Here is a 20,170-nt window from a genome sequence, read left to right as displayed (position 1 = left end):
TGGGGCTTTCACTCCATTGCCGAGTTGATGATCTGGCTCCTGAGACAGCTACCCCCAGCCAAAAGCTTACGGATACGTTGCTTGACGGCGCGCACGGGCCAACTCCAGCTGGGAACCGCCGGCTCGGGTCAATGCAAGTCCGGCAGTCCTTCCCGCCAGTCAGGTCGGGCCCGTCCTCTGGCACCTGCCACATTTCCGGGGGCAGGCCACGCGGCCAGCGTCTCTAATCTGAGGCTAGAGAGCATAGCTCCAGCCACACTTTGGCCGTCCACCTCAACGACATTTTCTGACACTTCAGCTTGCTTCTCGCTTGGCGTTGCGGGGCACCTGCTTTTCCAATGACGATTGGCTTCGGGTATTGGTGGGGCAAACAGCTTCTCTCTGCGCTGTGGTTGAGCTGCGATTTGCTCCACGTCACACACCGAGAGCTCCGGAGTTTGGGATGGGTGTTGTGTCAGGCACCCTATCCAAGATCCTGGAGATGCTGGAGTTCATCCAAGATACCGTCTGACCCGGGCATAGGCACCGGTCTTCAAGCCCACCGAACACGTATAATTGACCTTATTGAAGCATGTCTCGGAGGCTCAACATACCCCTACCTAGCAAAGGCTCAGAACAATTAAGTTCAGTTTAGCCCTAGAAAGCAACCCGGTCCACAACAGACCGCTATCGCTACGGCGTTCCGGGGCGCATCCCAGCTGAGTAAGGCCGCTGCAAATCTCGTAATAACCACTGGACGGGGCTTGACGGCTCTGCTCCGCGGCACCTAGTGGGACAGACGATGAGTGAGAAAAAAAATCGCATGTCTGAAAGCTGCCAATTGGCCCCGTTCAGTCACAGCTTTGGCAATTCAAGGTGTGCTGATTTTCTACCTCAGCGGTTTCGGGGATCAGGACTCGACCCAAGACCAAGAGAAAGGCAGGGGCCACAGATTGTGCAGGAGCGTGCAGTCTACAGTGTGTGCTAAAAATGAGGTCTGGTCAAGGTCCCCTGTGAGACGCCTTGCTTCCAATCCGCGCAGGACCCCTCCACGCTGCACCTTCCTGAGCCCACTCAAGAAGCTCTATTCGTACGGCCGACCTCTCACCTTCAGTCATCTGATCCACGCACCTTCGCCCTTTCCTCAACGTCACAGCAGTTGGTATCTCTCACCACCACGAACTGCTTGACCGCCCACCTATACAGCAACACCACGGATTTGTCGTCCTCGAGCATTTCACTTCACATTTGAATCGACCTACATCCCCGTTGCCTCTTTCACCACCTACAACCTAAATTCGACCCCTCACCATCTTTACCCCGCCATTTTCCAGAGCTACCGGTCAAAATGGTTGGTCTTGGTCCCAAGGTCCCGCCCTCTAGGAAGGGTAAGTTCAAACTCACGATTTCTTCCATTGTTTTCCCCGGATCGACTGTCCGAACATTCGAGATGGAGGGAACGGAGCCATCGGACCCTGGTCTTTGATTGAGACAATGCTCGAGACACCCTACTATCGAAAGTGCTGGCAATTGTACCGCTCCCACACCACGCAACTCATGCAGGCGTCACACCCTCCCGGCCTCCTCAACGCCTCATCCTCCTATCCCCATCCCGCACACACCTACATCATCACCCAATGCCATTCCTGGCTGCCACTTTGACGTTTCCCACGCCTCCTGGGTCGGAGTACACGGTGCGCCACAAGGCTGGGCTGCTCTGCTGAGCTACTCCGACGGAGATACCCCAGGGCAAAGGGGTAGCTTGTCAAGCAATGCCTATTTCATTGGGAAAGGTGCCCAAATACTTAGCGTTGAGCTGGGACACGGTCTCACTTATCAGACACTCCCCCACCTTCACCCCAGCTTTCTTCTTTCCCCAGAGCTGCCAGTTGGTATAACAAGCTGGCAAGCGCCGTTCCTGTCTGCTTGGCTGCTTTGTGTTGACCGCTCCCTGCTTGTCTGTTGCTGTTTGCCCTTTGTTGCTCAGATCTACACATCTGCTTTCACTCCTCGATCACTGGTGATACCCTCACACGAAACAAGTCGCGTGCCCAGAGGCTGAGCAAATAGCTTGAGAGCGGTATTTCCAAGCACAACCTTTGTCTAGTCTTATCCCTCTCACCCTTCATCATGGTCGACAAGGCAATCGCGCCCCATACAAGGGAGCGCTCCTACCACCATACCGATATCTTTAATCCCAATCCCTCACGGAAAAGCAAGCAATTCCTACCAAGGAGCCTATCTTTCTACTGCGATCGCTAACCATGAGTGAAATTCTAGGCTCCATGGCCGATGTGCCCAAGGACCTTCTTGCGGAGGTCCAGAAGCTTGAGCAGCAGTTCACGGTGCCTACCGAGAAGCTCAAGGCTATCAGCAAGCACTTCATCTCGGAGCTTGACAAGGGTAAGTCTCAACTGTAAATAAGGTCGGCATCTGAATAGCCGCTAATATGAAGATAGGTCTGAGTGTCGAGGGCGGTAGCATCGTAAGTCATGACAATAAGGACTGAGCCAGCTTCTACATGGTTTTCTGACTACAGTACTAGCCCATGAACCCGACCTGGGTTATGTCCTTCCCAGATGGCTATGAAACTGGCACCTTCCTGGCTCTCGACATGGGCGGCACCAACCTCCGTGTCTGCGAGATCACCCTCACCGACCAGAAGTCCGAGTTCGACATCATTCAGTCTAAGTACCGCATGCCCGAGGAGCTCAAGACCGGAAAGTCTGATGAGCTTTGGGAGTACATCGCCGACTGCTTGCTGCAATTCGTCGACACTCACCACCCCGATCATCCCAAGGACGAGAAGATTCCCCTCGGTTTCACTTTCTCCTACCCTGCTACCCAGAACTACATCGATGAGGGTATCCTTCAGCGCTGGACCAAGGGCTTCGACATCGACGGTGTTGAGGGACATAATGTGGTCCCCTTCCTTGAGGAGGCCCTGGCTAAGAGAGTAAGGGCGCGAAAGGTCCTTGGATTTGCCGCATGTGCTAACATGTCCCTAGAACGTCCCTATCAAGCTCACGGCTCTGATCAACGATACTACCGGTACTCTGATTGCCTCGGCTTACACCGACACCAAGATGAAGATTGGCTGCATTTTCGGCACTGGTTGCAACGCCGCCTACATGGAGAACTGCGGCTCCATTCCCAAGCTCGCCCACATGAACCTGCCCCCTGACACCCCCATGGCCATCAACTGCGAGTGGGGTGCCTTTGACAACGAACACCGGGTCCTGCCTCGCACCCCCTACGATATCATCATCGACAAGGACTCCCCTCGTCCCGGCCAGCAAGCTTTCGAGAAGATGATCGCCGGCCTCTATCTCGGCGAGATCTTCCGCTTGGTCCTTGTTGACCTCCACGACAACAAGTCCATCCACATCTTTGAGAACCAGGACATCGCCAAGCTCCGCAAGGCCTACACCCTGGACTCTTCTTTCCTGTCCGCCATCGAGGAGTACGTAACAATCTGGCACCCTGTGTGCGTGTAAGAACTAACATGTTACAGCGACCCGTTCGAGAACTTGCAAGAGACCAGCGATCTGTTTGCCTCCAAGCTTGGCCTCAAGGCTACTCGCCCCGAGCTGGAGCTCATCCGCCGCCTTGCTGAGCTCATCGGCACTCGTGCTGCCCGCCTCTCTGCCTGCGGTGTCGCCGCCATTTGCATGAAGAAGGGCTATGAGAGCTGCCACGTTGGCGCTGACGGTTCGGTATTCAACAAGTACCCTCACTTCAAGGCTCGTGGCGCCCAAGCTCTCCGCGAGATCCTCGACTGGCCCGCCAAGAAGAGCACCAAGGAGGAGGACCCCGTCGAGATTCTCGCTGCAGAGGACGGCAGCGGTGTTGGTGCCGCTCTTATTGCCGCCCTGACCCTGAAGCGCGTTCAGCAAGGCAACATGGCCGGCATTCTGCACCCTGAGAACTTTAAATAAAATCCCAATGGAGCGGTATGAAAAAGGAACGCGATAAGGTTACAGGATTAGACGGGATTTTGCTGATTCGGTTCCTATCTGGACGGGCTCATATGGTTACGTTTACCAAAGCTTTTAGATAGCTCATACAATCAGTATCCCTATCTGGGAGTTAACCCAGGAATGTGCACGTCGGCAGTCGGAATTCTGAAGTGGTGTTAGTACGTGACCAGTGAGGTAAAGTCGGGGGTTAACTTACTGTCCAAAGTCCAGTACCGGCGCTTCACACCTTCCCACTCGCCCTTGCCTGCCTCTTCCAGACCCTTCATGTCGACGTCCATTTCATCCCATTCGATGTCCAGGCCTGCATCGGCCATGTGCATCTCCACAACCTTGGTATAAACATCGTAGCATATCTTGCGGTCAGCTCCAAGGCCGTTAAAGAAGCTGAAACGGCCTGCCTCGTCCATCAAGCCAGGTATGAACTCCGTGAAGAACATCTTCAGCTGGCCGTAGTCCTCGCCGAAAGTGTCGAAGTAGATGGCATCGTAAATTTCACCCTCCTCCAGTAGCTTGGGCACGATATCCTGCCAGCGTCCGCGGTGGATCTTGTATGCGCCCTCCTCGGGTCCACTCGCCTCCCACGCTGCCCCGAATTTGGAGTCGGACTTGTCGATGTGCTCGAGCACCTCGGGGTGCGCCTCAACGACATGGTGTCTGGAGGGCTTGGTCTCGGCAAACATGGCGTCGATGATGCCCATACCGAAGCCGACGTTGAGGATCCGCTTGCCAACAGCCAGGCCAGGGAGGACAGCGTCGACGCTCCTGCGCATGATTTCTGTCTCCCAGGCCATCATGACGCCGTTGCCGCCGTCATCGACAAGCTTGCCGTCTGAGTAGGTCAGATTTGAGCGGAGGTACTCTTCCGATTTGACGTCCGGGTCGGCGACCGTCGGCGGTACGAACTTCTTCTCCACCTCGACGAGCTCGGGGGCCTCTTCACCATCTTGAACGTCAGCCTCCATGGCTTCGGCTTCCTCGATCACCTCCAACTCCTCGTCTTCGTCCATCTGAGAGCCCAACTCCTCGTAGCCGTCCAGCAAGCCGAACAGCAGCTCGGCGCGCACGCCAGCCTCTACGCAGAGCTTGTAGAGCTCACTTTGGCCCAGGCGCTGAGCAAGGCAGCCTGGTGTCTCGTTGTTGGCATCGACGTCGTTCCAGATGGCGCCTTTAAGGAAGAGCTCGTAGACCGTCTCCTTGGCCTCCTCGATATCACCATTCTCCTTTGCAGGTCCGCATGCGCGGATCGCGGCATGGAGAGGTGTCTCGCCGGTCGTGGGGTCTTGCACGCTTGCTTTGCCAGGGGCATCGAGGAGCTTCTTTAGCTCGGAAACATCATGGCTCCAGGCGTGGAGGAGGATTTGTCGGGTCTCCTCCGGACAGTCGGTGGTGATGCGCGCTTGCAACGAGTCGTCGATCGCCATGATTGCGAGGTAAGGGGTTGACCGGGCGTAGCCAAGGGCGGTGTCCGTAACCGGAGTGTCTGGGATCGGAAGGAAGGATTCGGGTCTGAAAAAAGACTTCGATCGGGGATCGGTGCGGCGGGGACCGGTCCGTGGTAATTTGGAGGCCGGCCGGCGCAAAGCAAGCCTTGCAACGAGTTTTCTCTCGACGGCTCCGGGTGGTGGTCCCCCGCCGCTGCAACCCCGCCATGGGCCAAAAAAAAAATCCTTCCTCACACTGAAGGCGCTGTGACGTACGGGGATGCACGTGCTCTTTTGCCGTTCTCCATTGGCCAATGCCCCCTGCCAAGAGCTCTGGGTAGCAGCGGGCACTGGGCCCAGACGGCCTGGAGCTAGCCGCGTCTAAGCTGCATTTTACTGGGTTTGGGGCTCCATCGTCAGAGCCACTTCTGCTGCAGGCCAGGCAATCCCCCCTGCCGGAAGCTTGTCTCGTAGACCGTCGGCCGCTTCCATTCCATCGCCTCCCATTTGTTTTGCCTGGGCGACCCGACCGCGACAGGCGAACGTTCCTCAACTTGCGCATCTTTCGCACCAACTATTGGAACATTTTACTTCTGCGCCATCCGGGTAGTACGGCTAAAAAGCTGCATAGGTGAGACCCCATCTCCATTACGAAAAGGTATCCCTTTCGATAGACTCCACCGTTTCCCTGGAACCTTGGTCAACCTATGCCTCAAAACGCAAAAGGCACCATCCTTGGTTCGGTTGGAAGGCTTTCACCGACAACAGACTTTTAAGTCCCTAGTCTCCGAAAATGGTCTCCTTTCGGCGCGACAATTCCTCATGCTAATTGTCCACGACCTGAAGACACAGGAACGAACTTGGCGACCGAGTCTAGCACCCAGCGAACCCTGGCGCGCCCGTCCTGGAATCGTCGTCATGAAGTTCGGCGAGCAGCTCCGTTCGAGCATTATTCGCGAGTACCAGTGGTACTACATCGACTACGATGCCCTCAAGGCCGACCTCAAAACAGCCACCGGCCCGGTCATCTCGACCGACAATGGCAAAGGCAAGGGCATCAAGCGCGAGTGGTCCGAGGAGGATGAGGGTCGCTTCGTGAAGAAGCTCGAGGCCGAGCTTGACAAGGTGCACACCAAGCAGCAGGTGAAGGCCATGGAGATTTCGAGGCGCATCGCCGTGAGCGAGCGCGAGGTTAGAGGCGTCGTCAATCGTCTCATCGAGCGCGGCCCTCGCGAGGATGGCCCCAGCGAAGAGGAGTTCATGCTCTTGGAGGAGGACTTGAGCGACATCATTGCCGATGTGCATGATCTTGCCAAGTTTGTCCAGCTCAACTATACTGGGTTTTATAAGATTATCAAGAAGCACGACGTAAGTTTATGCCGTGACTTCGGCAACTGGATGTTGGGCTAATGCGACGCAGAAAATGACTGGCTGGCACCTCAAGCCTGTTTTCGACACCCGACTGAAGGCGAAGCCTTTCTACAAGGAGAACTACGATGCCTCCGTAGTGAAGCTGTCGAAGCTGTACGACTTGGTGAGGACGAGAGGAAACCCGGTTAAGGGTGACAGCGCCGCTGGTGGCTCTCAGGGAAGCTTCGTTCGTAACACGACGAAATACTGGGTCCACCCCGACAACGTGACCGAGTTGAAGCTCATCATCCTGAAGCACTTGCCCGTCCTGGTTTTCAACGCCAGCAAGGAATTCGAGACACAGGACTCGGCAATTACATCCATTTACTACGACAACCCGAGTGCCTGGGACCTGTACGAGGGCCGTCTGAAAAAGACGGAGGGAGCCGAGGCTATCCGTTTGAGATGGTACGGTGGGATGCAGAGCGAGAACATCTTTGTTGAGCGCAAGACCCATCGTGAGGACTGGACAGGAGAAAAATCCGTCAAGGCGCGTTTCTCTCTTAAGGAGAAGAACGTCAACTCGTACATGCGAGGTGAGCTTCTGCCGGCAGCTCTCTTCGAGAAGGCGCGCAAGGAGGGCAAGAAGCCTGAGAAGCAGATTGCCGAGGACGAGAGGCTCGCTGCGGAAGTCCAATACTCTGTTCTCAAGAAGGGTTACAAGCCCGTGTGCCGATCCTTCTACAACCGCACTGCCTTCCAGCTCCCCGCCGATGCTCGTGTCCGTATCTCTCTGGACACTGAACTCACCATGGTTCGGGAAGACAACCTCGACGGCGTCAATCGCTCCGGCGACAACTGGAGGCGGATGGATATTGGTATTGACTATCCCTTCTCGCAGCTTCCGCCAAGCGACATCGTGCGCTTCCCGTATGCGGTCCTCGAAGTCAAGCTGCAGACGCAGCTTGGTCAGGAGCCTCCGGAATGGGTGCGTCAGCTGATATCCAGCCATCTTGTGGAGGCCGTGCCCAAGTTTTCGAAGTTCATCCATGGTGTTGCTTGCCTATTCCCTGATCGCATCAATCTGCTTCCCTTCTGGATGCCGCAGATGGATGTCGATATCAGAAAGCCGGCTACACACGACTTTGGCATCCACAGACCAAACCAGTCGGCGACGGCTACAACATCAGATGACGAGGATGATGACCTTGACTCTGATGACGAGGAGGGAGCTTTGATACTCAGCAACAACGGTACCACGAACGGTGAGTCCAGTCGCCAAGGAGCTGCGAGGAATGGTGCGGCCGATATCGAAGACCAAACGACCGATGCCCTCGAAGGCGAAGACTTCTTGTACGACTCGGACGAGGAGTACGATGCGGACGAAGTTCTGGAGGAGGCGCGCAGAGTTGGCGGCTGGACTTACTATTCGACTTTGGCATCAACGAAGGCCCGCGCTTTCGGGCAGGGTGCTGTCGATGTGTTGAAATGGGCTGTGCCCCATCCCCGTGGCTCAGTGATTCCTAGGCGAGAGGCAACCACGCAGCTTTTCGGCACCGGCCCTGTTCAGACTAAGAGGTTCAAGGCGCCCAAGGGCAAGAAGATTTACGTCCCCGTCCGCGTTGAGCCCAAGGTTTACTTCGCAGCTGAAAGGACCTTCCTAGGCTGGGTAAGTTGCCATAAGAATCTGACATCAGAATTGCTGCTGACTTGATCATCTAGCTCGAATTCTCAATCTACGTCGGCACTGTCGCCGTCACGCTGCTCAACTTCGGCTCCAAGCCTACCAGTGCCTCGTTCATCGTGGCCGGAGTCTTCACTTTGCTGGCCATTCTGTCGCTCTGCTACTCTGTCGCAATCTACCTGTACAGAAGCCAGGCAATCCGTACCAGGAGAGCGGCCAAATTCTACGACCGTTGGGGTCCCAGCGCGCTTTGCGGTGCGTTGTTCATCGCCGTGGTACTCAACTTTGCTTTTGAGGGTAGAGAACGTCAGTACTGGTGAGGCTTTGTGTTTTTATCTCCCGGAAAATAGTTTCCTTGTATCTTGTAGTATGAAGCGAGTGCTCTATGGTCGATCAGCATTGGTGGTTTTGTCAACCCTGTTTCGTTTGTTGTGATGCATTTTGGTGCCATATCAATGAGTATTGGATATATCTGTACCTAAGAAGAGAAAGTAGACAAAAATGGACGGATCAAATGGTTCAAGATAAGTCGCTAACCGAATGGTCGCGTTGCCCTCTCCCCAAGCTTATGCGTTGACATAAAGCTTGCGCAGATGCGCGCTTTGCTTCCAATCCTGCGAGGTCTCATCGCTCCAATGATATACGTTCTTGCTAGCACTTCTTGCCGTTTTGAGCTCTGCTGTCGCGCCCCGTAGGATTCGACATTCCATGCTGACGTGAGCAACCCAAGCTTCTGGTAGCTCGAATCCGACGTTGCGAATGATATGCAACCTTGTTTGTCTACCTAACCCAATCTTTTTTCACCCATTGGTGTGCTGTGGGAAAATACCCTGCTCAGTATAGTCGTTCTTTTGTAGCTCAGATGGGAACACCGCCCCACAACCCCGACATCTCAGGTTGTTGACAATGGCTGGTGGAGATCGAGACACATGGAGGTGCAGGCGGCTAAAGGCAGCTTCGCAGCTTCCATTTGCCTCCCTAGGGGCGGTGGGTATGTCTTACTTGCTGCCTACCGAGCCCCTCTTTGGCTGGACGATATCGCAGGGCCGATGGATTTAGACTGTTAAGTCCACTCCATAGGTAGGTATCTTCGTGGCGTTCATCTCTCCGAACTTGTGGTCGTGTCAGCCCCCGCTCAGCTGTTGGAGTTATCAGCTTCCAACTCTTATATCTGCTTGAACTCGTTCTTTTCCCCAACCACAGTTGGATCTTCATTTCCGTCAAGGAATATTATAACGACGCATCATGCCTGTGCTCAAACCAGCGTCAGAATTCGGCCGTTGCGTGCCTCCAGATTCTCAATATGGCATCACAACCTACGCACCGGGTTGGGATTCCGCCATTGCCTTCCGTGAAGGCGATCCAAACATCATGAAGCGAGTCGTTCACATATATCCAAGATTTGGGCCTTTCGGCCCCGTCGGCGAGGTCAGCACTTTCCATACTAACACGTACAATCAACATCGAGATCCCGTCCGTATCATGTGGCTGAACCATAGCTTCGCTGACGCACATCCGTCCAGACACTCAGAGCTATCTGCGCCAAAATACAGACACCAGAGGGTCATGGAGCCCTTTACTTCACTTCGCCCCAGTCTCTAGATGCTGTCCGCGCTCACTCTACCCATCCTAATCGCAAGGAGAAGGTCTTGGCGGAAAGTGACCTCGGACATCGCTGCGTCGACATTGGAGGTGTGCGCATCTACCTTGTGACGTTCCCCGCCGCGAAGACGCCTGGTGTCATTGGAGCCTGGCAGAATCCCGGTATCGGTGTTTCCATCCGTCTCGCAGAGTACTTGCACAAGAACATTGACTCGTTGACCGAAGTCGACTTACCCGACCGTTCGACGGTGCCTCCCACAGAGTACCTTTCGGAGGGAGAGGCCCACGGCAAGCTCAAGGAGCGCATTACGGGGCTTCTGCACAGAGCTGCCATCGAGCCAGAGAAGATCAAAGTCCAGAGCAAGGATGTGTTCTTGTACCAGACGGGCATGGCTGCGATTTTCAGTACCCACCATGCGCTACTTCAGTATCGTCCTGGCAGTGTAGCGATTCTGGGCATCGTGTTTCACAGTACTGTTCACTACATTCAAGAAAACTCGCCCCATGGCTATAAGCATTTCGGTCCCGTTGATCCCAAGGGCATAGACATCTTTGAGGCGTGGTTGGATGAACAGGCCGCCGTTGGAAAGGATGTGAGCTACGTTCTCACCGAGTTCCCTAGCAACCCTTTGCTGGCGAGCATTGATCTTGCTCGTCTGAAGAAGCTGGTCAGTCTGATTTTGCATCTCCGTTGACCAACGTCGCATAGCTAACACCGGCAATAGTCTGAGGAGCATAACTTCGTTCTCGTCCTCGACGATACAGTCGGGTCCTTCGCCAACATTGACGTTATCGCACAGTCAGACATCCTCGTCTCATCACTGACGAAGACATTCTCCGGGTACGCCAACGTCATGGGAGGTAGCGTCGTCTTGAACCCTCTCTCGCCACACTACGACGACCTCTCCTCTCACTGGGCCAAAAATTTCCACAACGAACTCTTTACCGCTGATGCTGAAGTCCTCCTGTCTAATTCAGACGACTACATCGCCCGAACTGCGATCCTCAACCGCAACGCCGCGGCCATGGCCGCCCACCTCCAGCGCCTGGCTGAAGACACTTCCTCGCCAGTATCCAAACTTCTGTACCCAACGTGTCTCCCAGACTATGATATTTACAAATCTTACCTTAGGCGGCCAACCCCTGAACTCGAGGAGCCAGGCGCGGGCTGCTTGCTCAGCATCGACTTTGAGTCCGTCGATACGGCAAAAGCATTTTACGACCGCCTCGCCTTCTATCCGGGTCCCCATTTGGGCGCTCACCGCACGCTCAGCTTCTGCTACAACACTCTTGCATTCGGCAAGGACGCCGACGAGGCGGCGTACCATCGTTCGTACGGTATTTTGGAGGAGACGATACGGATATCGGCAGGGCTGGAGGACGTGCAAGATCTCCTGGACACACTCGACGACGCGCTCGTGGCCGCTAATGAAGTCAAGCAGCAGCGGTTGCAGGCGCCTACGACGGTCGAGGCGGTGGCTGGTACTGGTGTTGCTTCATAGAAATGGGAACTCAAGTCAAAGTCGCCGTCGCGGCTTAATCATTGAACCCCTAGCTCTCAATCTCTTCGGCGCACATATAGCTAGCTGTATTTGGCTGTGAAAAAAAAATTGTCATCAAATCACGAAGCTACAAAACTCGCCTTATTCGAGATGAACCATCCAACTTGGAGCAAACGTACATGTCAGGGCAATTCCCCTCTTGCTTGTGCTTGTCCCTGCCTGGCTGTAGTGGTTAACCCTTCCCAGTTTGTGACCCAACCAGCAATAGCAGTAGCACTTGTGTCCTGTTTTTGTTGCCGTCGGACACGTTATGCTGATGAATCGATGACTCTCCCCCTTGGGTAACCGCAATTCCTCAGTTCTACAGCTAAACCCCCATCTAACCAGCAATTCCTGGACAAACGACACTATACAAGCCGCACCCGCACAAAGACAATCACAGGCAATAGAAAGCACAATCGTACGGTATGGTGTCGCATTTCTCCAACTGCTACCAACTGCAATCTAATGCCAACCAAGAGAGAACGCAAAAACCATGAACCCCAAGTCTCCGTAAACAAAGGCGCCGCCGTCGGTCAAGGGGGGTGGTGGGATATTAAGAATCGTAGCGAGGGTATCTACATCTTGTCATGATTCCTTGGACCGCTACCAAAGATTTGTTTGCAGAAGGAAAAGAAAAAGAGATATCAAAAAAGCCGTTGCTGCGTCGTGTGTGTGTATGTCATGTCTCCCATCCCGTCAACCATTCGTTCTGCTCTCTCGGCCTCTGGTATCGAAATGTTCCATCCATCTCCTTCTACAACGAGCAAACAACGCACGCAAAAGCCAAAAAATTGAAGACCGAGGAAGCCAACGCCGCCTCCGTTCAACAAGAAAACATCGAGCTCATAATGTTCACCTTCCTCACCTCCGGGGGAGGTTGTTGCGGCCGTACGCGCCCGCACCACCCGAGTTCCACCCTTGGTTTACGCTGTTCTTGACGATAAGTGCTGCAGCGGCGGCGGCCGCCTGTCGCTCCTTTTGTCTGTGTCTTTCGCGAAGGTACGGAGCCGCCTCCGGCCTCATGCGGAGAATACGAAGAATCATATCGTCGCTGGGATCCGCCTGGGCCTCTTTGCGCTTCTCCTCCTTGGCCCGCCGCATCGTTCCCAGATTTCGGCTCATCATGATGGACTTGCCGCGACGGATCGTGCCCATGCTAGCAAAAGAGCCGGGACCGCCGCTGAAGGTTGGACCGAAAGTCGCCGGTGCGGACAATCGGTTCTCGTGCTTTTCCTGTAGCAACATCTGCTGCGCCCGCTGAGCGTTGGCGGCAGCCATACGCTCCGACTCTCGAATGAGATTCTGTGTTTCCTCGAAGTAGAAGAAATTCAAAGCCGCCAGCTCATGCCACTTGGGTGACCTCAGCACCTCCTGCGGCACACCCAGCTGCTCGCCACTTTCGTCCTTGGCATTGAAAAAGTCGAAAAGCATCTCCAGCCACCTGTAAACGATGTCCGATTCTTTCTGTGACAATGGTCTTTGTGACGAGGGCTTTTCTGAGAGAGGGGGTACCAGAAGGCTCTCAACCGCCATGAGGACTTCCTTCCAGAGGCGTGTCATGACCGCCAACATTGTGGCATCCGTTAGCGTCTCTTTCATAATGGCGAAGTTCTGATCAAAGTAGTGGAAGAGAGGTTGCAAGGCGCTCTCGATGTCGGCTTGGGTAGTGACAACGGGCATCGTGGATGCTCGCTTTTTCCATAAGGCAGTCACGGAAGATCCGATTCCGTTACCCTTTAGTAGACTTCGTAAAGTCTCATGGGATATGGTGGCGCTGATCTGAGCTCGGAGCTAATCGGGGGTTAGCAGACTCTTCTTCGTCAGCGATATGCATTTGCTTGCTTACCTTATCCGTGATCTTGCGAACCATATCTCGTTCCGTTCGCTTAAGATGTCTGAAGGCCTTTCCGAAGTAGAACTGGATGTCGTCTCGCTCGCCTTCCATGCTGACACGCAATAGAACTCTGCCTTGCGTATCCAAATCCAACCAGTATTCTCGTGGCAGGTAATCACTAAAGTGAATAGGATCAAGCTTTAGTGATGTACGACCAACAAAGTCGTGGTCACCAAAGGTGTCGTAATCCCATATGGTGGCGATGACGTTGAGAGGACCCGATACGGTGATATCGACCGATTCGTCCCATCGTGGGTTCAAGTTCCTGTACACGATCCGCGTCTTGTAGAGACGCTTCTGGTACTCGTCCCCAAGCACCACGTAAGGATCACTGTAACCACCAGGGTCGCATGCCTTCAGGTCTTCGGCTTCGACGACCTTGATTGTGAAGACGTACTTGTTAGGTCGTCTTGATTGCTGCTTAGCACCTTCCGCCCTCCGCAAAACATCAGCGCATGCATCAACATTCATGCTCTTTTCTAGTTTATCCAACTCCTGCATGGCGTATTCGATATTGTTAAGCTTGACAAATGACTGCGGGTAGAACTGGAAAGGCTCGGGCGCCTCCTTGCTGTTCCAAGCATCCCGAGCAATCTGAGCGTATTGCTTGAACATTTCTTGGGTTGTCTTGTTGGCCGCCGCTTCGTCCTGGGCAGTCGGCCGATCCATCTCCTTGGCGAACATCTTCTCAACTTCTTCACAGTACTGCCCTATTCCAGCTGCAAAGGAACGAGCAAGGGCAGTCATGAATCGGGCATGGTGAACATCACTATCCCACTCGAGCTGATACACCTGTTCCGTGGTCTGCCTGAAGAACATGAACATGTCAATGATGGACAGACTGTGGCGCTCGGCGTCGCTGGGAATATCGTCGGGACTCCGTTTGCGAACTTCAAAATCGTCTATGTTGATGGCGTTGCCCACGAAGTCAACCATCATAGTCTCAGCGTTGCGCACCCATCTCCAAACGAAGTCCACAAGGAGCTCCTCAATCTGAAACTCGAACGGCTTGTCTGGTAGAGCAGCGTGGTGAGTTTGTCTCAATGAGACTAGCTCTTTGTAGAGATCAAAACCATCTTGCATGTTGATTTCCACACCCTTCTCCTTCGCAACGGCAATGGTTCGTTCGATGATGTGTTGTGCGTCTCGCTCGAAACTTGGAAACATGACTTCGACTAAGACTTGCCAAGGCTGAACGCCCATGATGTCGGGAATGTTCTTGTACCGCTTCTTGATCTTGTCAGAAAGCTTGGTCACAGCCCGGCCAAGTTCGACAACATGTGTAAATTCCCATTCGGAAGCATGATTGGGGAGTTTGTCGTGTACAAAGGCGTTATAAACCTCTGTAGCGGCACGCTTCAAGCCCTCCGTAAGATGGTTGGCGAATTCCCGAGTCTGTTCTGGTTTCGGAGAAAACGCAGGATCCTGCAGAATGTGTTCCTCAAGAAGCATCATCACTGATACAATTGGTGGCGGCTTGGACTCGTAGCATCGAATCATGAGATCGTAGAGATCTCGTAGGAGAGCATCATAGAGCGCATTCAATGTTTGCTGGTAGATGGCAAAATCGTGCATTGTCCAGCGACTCTGATCGATCGAAGCCAGTCCGAGGTTGTACTGATGAAGATGTGGGGGCTTCTTCACTTCGGGCGAAGAAGACTTGACGTATTCCATGGCGACAGATAGCTCATCCGCACCAATTTCTCTGTCTAAAAACTTCTTGGCAGACGCTTCAACGAAGCAAACCAGTCTCGAGAATTGTGGAATGCGCCAGTAGACGCAAATTTCGATTAGTAGGTCGGTCGACTGTTTAGAAATGGGCGTCCATTCGGCAGCAGGATCTGCATGTAATTGATCATATGTCATGCACACCTGTAGTATGGCCTTGTAAAACGCTCTTGCGTCTGGGGGAATAAACGTGTAGACAGCCTCCTCAAAGCTCTCGTTGGGGTTTTCGAGCCCCAAAGAACCGAGGCCGAGGGAGCTGTCGAAGTTGAGAATGGACCCATCGGGGCTAGAGATCGCCTTGCTGATTTCGGAGTACGCCTGCTGGTTGCCAAACATGGACATGGGTCGCCCAGGGAGAGGCTTATCAGCTCCTGATGACGTCTTAGCAAGTTCGGGCCGTACTGTCAAGATGTCGAGGATGATCTGTGACAGATGTGGTGCCTCGGATCCCTTCCACTCTTGAAAAGCGTCTTCGAGGTCAAAGTCCTCGCTTCTGAGAGCGCCAGGAGCGTCAGAGGCGAGACGCTGTTGATACGCTTTTACGTCCTTCAAAGCAGATTCCTCAGTCCAGACTTGGCGGTTGGCATCGATATCGGTCTGGACTTCGGAGTTCAGGCGGCCAAATATGCGAGCTACCGTTAGAACCAGTGGCATATCTTTCACGTCGTAGCTCAAGGGGACGATGACCTCGATCGTAGTGCCTCCGTCCTGGCTGGCGTCAATGGAAAGGTTCTGATCCCTAGTAAGCAGCTTATTCTCCAGCGTGTGCAGTCGGCTCATCAACTCGGGTCTGTCTCTGTCATGCCCCTGATCGCGCAGGGTTTGCGCCACCAGTCGAATAAACATGGCCATATGTCTGTCGGCCACTTCCTTCCACGAATCGTCAGCTGCCGAGGTTAACGCGGCGTGCTTTTGGTTTGCTTTGGTGGCGGAAGAGTAGAACATGAGGACATATGGCTCCAGCTTGCGATCCTTCTCGACAGACTTTTGAAAGTTCTTCTCGGTGAAGGCTGTGTAGGCTTCGGCGAAGCTGCGCTTGAGAGCTGCATCGTTGAAACCCTGCATCGGCTCCTTTCCGGTGAGAACGTTCTTAATTCTCTTCTCAAGAGGTTTTTGGAAGCCATGCGGGAGCTTGATGCTGTTGGAGCCGCCGGAGACGAACTGGCCAACAAGCTCTGTGACGCTCGTATGAGAACGCTGGGCAGGTTTTGGTGCGGGCACATATTGCTTTCGCTTCTGTCTCGGTTGCAGAAGATAGTTGAGGTAGGCGACACGTAGGGCAAATGTGTATGCATCATCGTGGCTGACGACAGCAGCTCCTCTGGAGAATCCTCTTGGTCTGGTGCTCAGGCGGTTGCTACTCAGACCACGGTTTGGCATCCACGAGCTCCTAGAAGCGGACGACATGGTCGCAAGGGGTGCGTAAAAGCGGGGATTCGACGATCGGATGTATACGACGGTATCGAGAGAGCGATTATGTCGAAAGAGTAGTCATTCTCGAACCTGCGCAGTATGGCCAGGTGTGCAAGGCCCAGGTATAGTACCTCGACTTGAGGTACTGGGGGCAAGGCAGTCGATGGGGAGCGGTGGGCAGTCGTCGAGATCGTGGCCGTGGTAAACTCGTCGTGTGTCGTGGTAGACCGCGGCTCGGCTAGTTGTCAAAGAAGCAGTCTGGGTCAGCGGAGGCGAAACGAGTTGGCCGGTCTCTCGTCAGAAAGGAGGTGGACGACTTAAAGTCGTAGAGGGCGGCAGTGGAGGTGGAGGATCGGTGGTGGTGTTGTACGGTCAAGCAACCGCTCGGGGACCCTCTGTAGGTTTGGGGTTGATGTTTGGCCAGCAGGTGACACACGTCATTGGCAGAAAAGGGGATTGTGGTGACTGCCGGGACCCCTTGTACTTTTCAGGAAAAGGTGGCACGGTGGTACCTGCGGCCCTGCGCGGCGCTAAGCTGCCCCAGTCGAAGGTATTTCTGTAGGGTGGCCACTGGGCTTGACTGGGCCACAGCGCCTGAGGGCCGCAGAGTCAGGTTCCATACGATGTGCTTCTCGACCAGAGCTCACTCCTCTTTCCCTCTAATTAGCATGTATCGGGTATCGATGATGCCTGACGGGACCGGGCCATGGGCACACTGAGATGGAGGGGAGGGGGGCATCACAGGCCACTGCAGCTCTGGCCTGACGATACGACGTTCTCTTTCTTTCAAGTGTAGGTAGGGCCAGCCCGGGACGGGAGCTGCTCAGTGGTGCCTCTGCCAATGGATCTACACGGCCTGGCCCTGACATCTCAAGGGAGCCATGCGGCGAAGACGATGACCAAGGGCAAAAGGCAAAGGCAAAGGCAAAAAGCAGCAAAGGTTTCGTTGGTGAATCACCTCGATCGACTGCCCAAGGGGGAGGATGCGTTCCTTTCGAGGTCTGTTTCAACAGGGCTTTTCTTTTCACCAAGAAGCCACCTCCATTCCCCTGATTGATGACACCCAATTACATGACATGTGTCTCCAACTAGAGATACTCGAACAGCATCTCATCATCATGTCTTGAATGGCAGCTGCTGACTGGCTCCTGCAGCCATCGCCTCAAACCATGTTCAAGCCTTCTGTCGCTGCAATAATCTTACAGCCAACGGCATGCTGCAATTGCATTGCAGGCAACGGGACGGCACCTCTACCGAGAAAACAGAACCAACATCACATGTTTCCGGCCGGCATTGTTTCTTGGCTGCTTGGGTGCTTTTTTCCTGCTGTGTTTTCTTTTCGTGTTCTCCACCGCATCGCCCGAGACCCAGGGCCATCTCCGTGGCTGCTCGCACCAGCAAATCAGTGTGGTTCGTCCGGACCATGGACGAGCGGTCTGAACGCGCATGTCCGTCATGCGGCGGCAACTCTTCATTTCCCGGCTCTTATCACACTCACCATTATCATTTCTCATGGTCGCTGCCGACCTTATATTATCGACAGCCAATCATCAACAAGCCATACCACAAGCATCTGTCACGTCGGATCGAACACGGATTCAATTGCAACTTGCAGGAAATATGACTGTCCCATGGATGACCGGTTTGCATACCTTTGCGTAATGGGCAACATCGGTGTTAGTCAGTGTCTGGCAGAATACGAGCACATCGGCCGACACGACGGGCGATGCGATGAGATACGTTGGGCCAGCCTGCAGAAGAACGCCATACGAATGTCTAAACCAACGGTGGATCGACGATGCGTCTCAACGACTAATAAATCAAGCAGCAGCGGCAGCAGCAGTAGCAGCAAAAGCACCCGAATTGCTTGCTGCAGAATGCAGTGCAGTACTCTGTACCGTGGCAGACAATCCGAACGCGACCTCCCCAATCCCGTCGACGAGCTAACAGGTCCGTCCCAATTTTGTCCGAGGATCTTCCTTGCCGGAGGCTGGGAAACTGGGGATTGCATGGTCTGTTATTTATTCCACACATGGTTTGCATGCGGCTGTCAGAGCAGCAATAAGGCGCAAAGGAGAGATGCCCAACCCCAAGTTCACCCAAAGAGGCATTGTCACGTCACAGGCTGTGGTCCTGTGGTCGCGGGCCGGCCGAGGACTTGGGCTGGCGATTTGATTGAGGAAACGCCAACAATAGGTGACGGTCCACAGGGTGAAATGCGAGGAGTCATTCGGAGTCAGTCGCATGCGGCATCGTCAAGGCGGCACGTCGCATAAGCTCGCACCGGCCAGGCGGTTGCGCAGGAACTACTGGCTGGCAGGGCTTTTGACTTTGGTCCGTCGCACGTTTCTCGCGCGCAGAAGCATCTTCTACCGCAGCGGCAGCAGCAGCAGAAGCATCCAAAGGGAGGGCACGCAGGACTCTGAAACGAGGTGTTTGTTCCTCAGGTCGCGTGGGCTGCTGCCGGTGCCGAGTTTGAACGACCCAGGTCCGTTTGACCCATTGGGTGAAAGCTAATCCAACAAACAAGAGTGAGGTGATTTGAGGAGTGGTTCTTGTGCTGCAAGCCGCGAAATGATGCTGGCAAAAGATCAGCGATTGACTTTTACGCTGGTGGTCTGGCCGACTGGGAAGCCCCTCTCCAAAACCCCTCCTCTTGCGCAGGCGTCCCTTCGAAACGTATCTATCTGGCCCCTTTTCCTCCTCCCTGGTGCAGCAAGAGGGAATGTGGTGAACGGATTTTGTCTTTTGTTCTTGTCTTGGCGCGACTCGGTCTGTGAGCAGCCGTTCATCATCGCTTTTTTTTTTTTTTTTTTTTTTTTTGGTTCCCTTTTTCACAGCGAGTTCGAAGACAAGCAATTGGATTCGTTCCAGTAGGTAAGGCGACTGTCGAGCGTCCTTGCATCTGGCTTCGCTTCCCCAAGTCGGGAGGGGCAACGACGACGGGCAGGGGAGACGGCGGAGGGGCGTCGTCCAGTCAGCTTCTCTGGAGCGCTTCAACGTGCAGGGCAGGTGGTGTGGTGATCCCATGTGCTGCGGTCACTGTTGACGGACATTTGTGCTGCTGACCCCACCGCGAGATCGCTAATGAGAGGCCGCCGTGGTGGTGATTCTGCGATCTACCTACCTACTCGTGCGCGCGCATAGCGTCCCTGAGATGAGCGTGATTGATGCCCAGCATTTGGAATCGCAAGCCTGCCTTCCTAGCAAAAATCACACGCTAGGCATAGCGAATTTGATGCAGGAGTCAGGACCGGTGCAGACGACGGAGGACCTCACCTTAAGGTCTATCATAGCCTGTATCCGCAGTACTACCTGCTAGGTACGCAGCAGGTAGGTAAGTGGACAGGGGTCGGGATAAATGTGAATCGGCGCCAATCTCGTCTTTGCCAACCTTGAGCCCGGAGTGGGCTTGATTCAACGTCACAACGGGGAGGTTCCTGAGTCCCGTCCTTGACTCCTTCCTGTGGCCCTCCACGTCCCGGCTAGCCAGAGTCCCTGGCACCCTTTCCTAAAAAGCCAAGGTGCCCTGCTTGGTGCCTGTCCAGCTGTGCGTGTGGAGAGAGAGAGAGAGA

General features: G+C 54.3%; 5 protein-coding genes across 5 annotated transcripts; 3 read left to right on the top strand and 2 right to left on the bottom strand.

The window, feature by feature from the left end:
• Positions 1-2,243: 2,243 nt before the first annotated feature.
• Positions 2,244-3,917, top strand: COL26b_000923 (uncharacterized protein; the record flags this gene model as incomplete). The annotated part of the gene is made up of 5 exons (XM_053173886.1): positions 2,244-2,382; positions 2,439-2,464; positions 2,525-2,935; positions 2,988-3,442; positions 3,494-3,917. 5 exons carry the CDS (start codon positions 2,244-2,246, stop codon positions 3,915-3,917), a joined length of 1,455 nt encoding a protein of 484 aa, XP_053042003.1.
• Positions 3,918-4,068: 151 nt separating this feature from the next.
• RMT2 (Arginine N-methyltransferase 2) lies at positions 4,069-5,380 on the bottom strand (the record flags this gene model as incomplete). The annotated part of the gene is made up of 2 exons (XM_053173885.1): positions 4,069-4,103; positions 4,156-5,380. The coding sequence occupies 2 exons, from the start codon at positions 5,378-5,380 to the stop codon at positions 4,069-4,071; spliced, it is 1,260 nt and encodes a 419-aa protein (XP_053042002.1).
• An 822-nt stretch (positions 5,381-6,202) lies between these two features.
• Positions 6,203-8,734, top strand: COL26b_000921 (uncharacterized protein; the record flags this gene model as incomplete). The annotated part of the gene is made up of 3 exons (XM_053173884.1): positions 6,203-6,748; positions 6,801-8,399; positions 8,453-8,734. The coding sequence occupies 3 exons, from the start codon at positions 6,203-6,205 to the stop codon at positions 8,732-8,734; spliced, it is 2,427 nt and encodes an 808-aa protein (XP_053042001.1).
• Positions 8,735-9,659: 925 nt separating this feature from the next.
• COL26b_000920 (uncharacterized protein) lies at positions 9,660-11,518 on the top strand (the record flags this gene model as incomplete). Its single annotated transcript, XM_053173883.1, has 3 exons — positions 9,660-9,842; positions 9,968-10,684; positions 10,742-11,518. 3 exons carry the CDS (start codon positions 9,660-9,662, stop codon positions 11,516-11,518), a joined length of 1,677 nt encoding a protein of 558 aa, XP_053042000.1.
• A 903-nt stretch (positions 11,519-12,421) lies between these two features.
• Positions 12,422-16,589, bottom strand: COL26b_000919 (uncharacterized protein; the record flags this gene model as incomplete). Its single annotated transcript, XM_053173882.1, has 2 exons — positions 12,422-13,351; positions 13,407-16,589. 2 exons carry the CDS (start codon positions 16,587-16,589, stop codon positions 12,422-12,424), a joined length of 4,113 nt encoding a protein of 1,370 aa, XP_053041999.1.
• Between the last annotated feature and the right edge of the window lie 3,581 nt (positions 16,590-20,170).

Source organism: Colletotrichum chrysophilum (assembly GCF_026319265.1).
Source record: "Colletotrichum chrysophilum strain AFK26 chromosome Unknown scaffold_4, whole genome shotgun sequence".
Lineage (NCBI taxonomy): Eukaryota > Fungi > Ascomycota > Sordariomycetes > Glomerellales > Glomerellaceae > Colletotrichum > Colletotrichum chrysophilum.
This window is presented reverse-complemented; position numbering and strand designations above follow the sequence as displayed.